The sequence below is a fragment of the Sinocyclocheilus anshuiensis genome, unplaced genomic scaffold (genome assembly GCF_001515605.1).
Source record: "Sinocyclocheilus anshuiensis isolate Anshui unplaced genomic scaffold, SAMN03320099.WGS_v1.1 scaffold603, whole genome shotgun sequence".
NCBI classification, from domain to species: Eukaryota; Metazoa; Chordata; class Actinopteri; order Cypriniformes; family Cyprinidae; genus Sinocyclocheilus; species Sinocyclocheilus anshuiensis.
In genome coordinates this window covers 415950-418042 of record NW_015551055.1, presented here as the reverse complement: position 1 = coordinate 418042, position 2093 = coordinate 415950, and the positions used below count along the sequence as shown (strand labels likewise).

Genomic DNA, 2093 nt, shown 5'->3' with positions numbered 1-2093 from the left:
GTCACGATGAGGCGTTCCCCATAGCGACCCCTAGAGGACGCAGTTCGAAGTTCCCATGAAAGGGAACTTGAAATCGCATCATATGACCCCTTTAACAAAGATGAATGAATACTGTAACAAATATATTGCTCATTGTTAATTAGTGTTAGTTAATGCATTAACTGATGCCATCTCCTTATTGTAAATTGTAAAGTGTTACTGTATTTATTTATTTTATGTGTTGCTTAAAATAGTTGCTAGTGAAGGCCTTGTCTGTGTTTTTGCTTTCTAGAGATGCACCAGGCCGCCATAGTTTAATATCCACTTTTTCTCTGTAGTTTGCCCACCAACTGCTCTCTTTTTCTTTCATCAAAATCCTTCAGTCTCCTTACCATGCCCTCTGCCCACAGCTGAAGCAGGCCGGCACCATGTGCCGTGGAGCAGCCGGTGCCTGTGATCTGCCGGAATACTGCACGGGAGGTTCTCCCTACTGCCCCTCTAATGTTTACCTCCTGGACGGGTCATCGTGTCAGCATGGCCATGCCTACTGCTATAATGGCATGTGTCTGACCCATGAACAGCAGTGCCTGCAGCTGTGGGGTTATGGTAAGATATGTGCTGTCTGGCTATGCCTTTAATTTGCAGGGAAATAATGTCTGTAGGATCCAGTTCAGAAGTTATGTTACTATGTTATTTTATTGAGCAAGAATGCATTACATTTATCAAAAGTTAATAATAAAGACATTTATAATGTTACAAAAGATTTGTATATCAAATAAATGTAGTTCTTTTGAACTTTCGATTTATCACAGAGTCCTGAAAAAAATCACAGTTTTCACAGAAATACTAAGCAATAACTGTTTTCAACACTGATAAAAATAAGAAATTATTCTTAAGCACCAAATCAGCATATTAGAATGATTTCTGAAGGATCATGTGACTGTTAAAAGCGCTATATAAATAAAGGTGACTTGACTTGACATGACATTTTAAAATATACTAAAATAGAAAACATTTATTTTATATTGTAATAATAGTTTACAATATTATTGTATTTACTGTATTTTTAGAGACAAGAGACTATAACATTAAAAAATCTTGCTGACCACAAAACTTTGAACAGTAATACTGTATATATCATTGTGTTTAATCATCACAAATGGCCACAATGGTACTGAACGATTAGGTTCATCATATACCAATTTCATATTTCACTTCATATTCAAATGGCGGACTGCGCGGTCTGGGTCCGGACCTCTGCTTGGTTTCAACCGGACCGCTTGACATAATGGCAACGGCAGCATCATTTTACCATTTCTAAATAAAGTGAGCAGTGCTTCAAATCAACTGAGCTATTCACATCACAAGCGCTCAAGGTCGTTTATTGTAATGATCTTTCGGTGTTATATCCTCTAATATATATATTTTTTTATCTAGAGCCAAAGGGCTTCATTCAAGCCCTTCCCGTGTGTGCACTGCAAAAAATGATTTTCTTACCTAGTTTTTTTGTCTTGTTTTCAGCCAAAATATCAAAACATTCTTAAATCAAGAAGGATTTTCTAGACACGTACAAATTATTGTCTTGTTTTCAGAAAAAACAAGTAAAAATTAAGTGAGTTTTTGCTTAGAACAAGCAAAATAATCTGCCAATAGGGTAAGCAAAATAATCTTATTTCAAACAGAAAACAAGATTATTTTGCTTACCCCATTGGCATATTATTTTGCTTGTTTCAGGCAAAAACTGACTTAAAGGGGTCATATGATGCTGCTAAAAAGAACATTATTTTGTGTACTTGGTGTAATGAAATGTGTTTATGCGGTTTAAAGTAAAAAAAACATTATTTTCCACATACTGTACATTATTGTTTCTCCTCTATGCCCCGCCTTTTTGAAACACGTCGATTTTTACAAAGCTCATCGGTCTGAAAAGCGAGGTGTGCTGTGATTGGCCAGCTATCCAATGCGTTGTGATTGGCTGAATACCTCAAGCGTGAGACGGTAATGTTACGCCCCTCACATACTGTTGATGCCGTGTCCCGGCCGGAGCAAGGAGACAAAAGCATTAAAACCCATTACAAACGAGGCATTTGTTGCATCCAGTGGGGACATAATTA

General features: G+C 37.1%; 1 protein-coding gene across 1 annotated transcript in view; it reads left to right on the top strand.

Annotated features, from left to right (window-relative positions):
* The window catches only part of LOC107661973 (disintegrin and metalloproteinase domain-containing protein 33-like), a 101539-nt gene that overhangs the window by 83378 nt on the left and 16068 nt on the right, over nt 1–2093 (top strand). The window contains exon 13 of the mRNA XM_016451799.1: nt 318–585. Coding sequence (XP_016307285.1) covers nt 318–585 — 268 coding nt within the window. The remainder of the gene's footprint in view (nt 1–317; nt 586–2093) is intronic.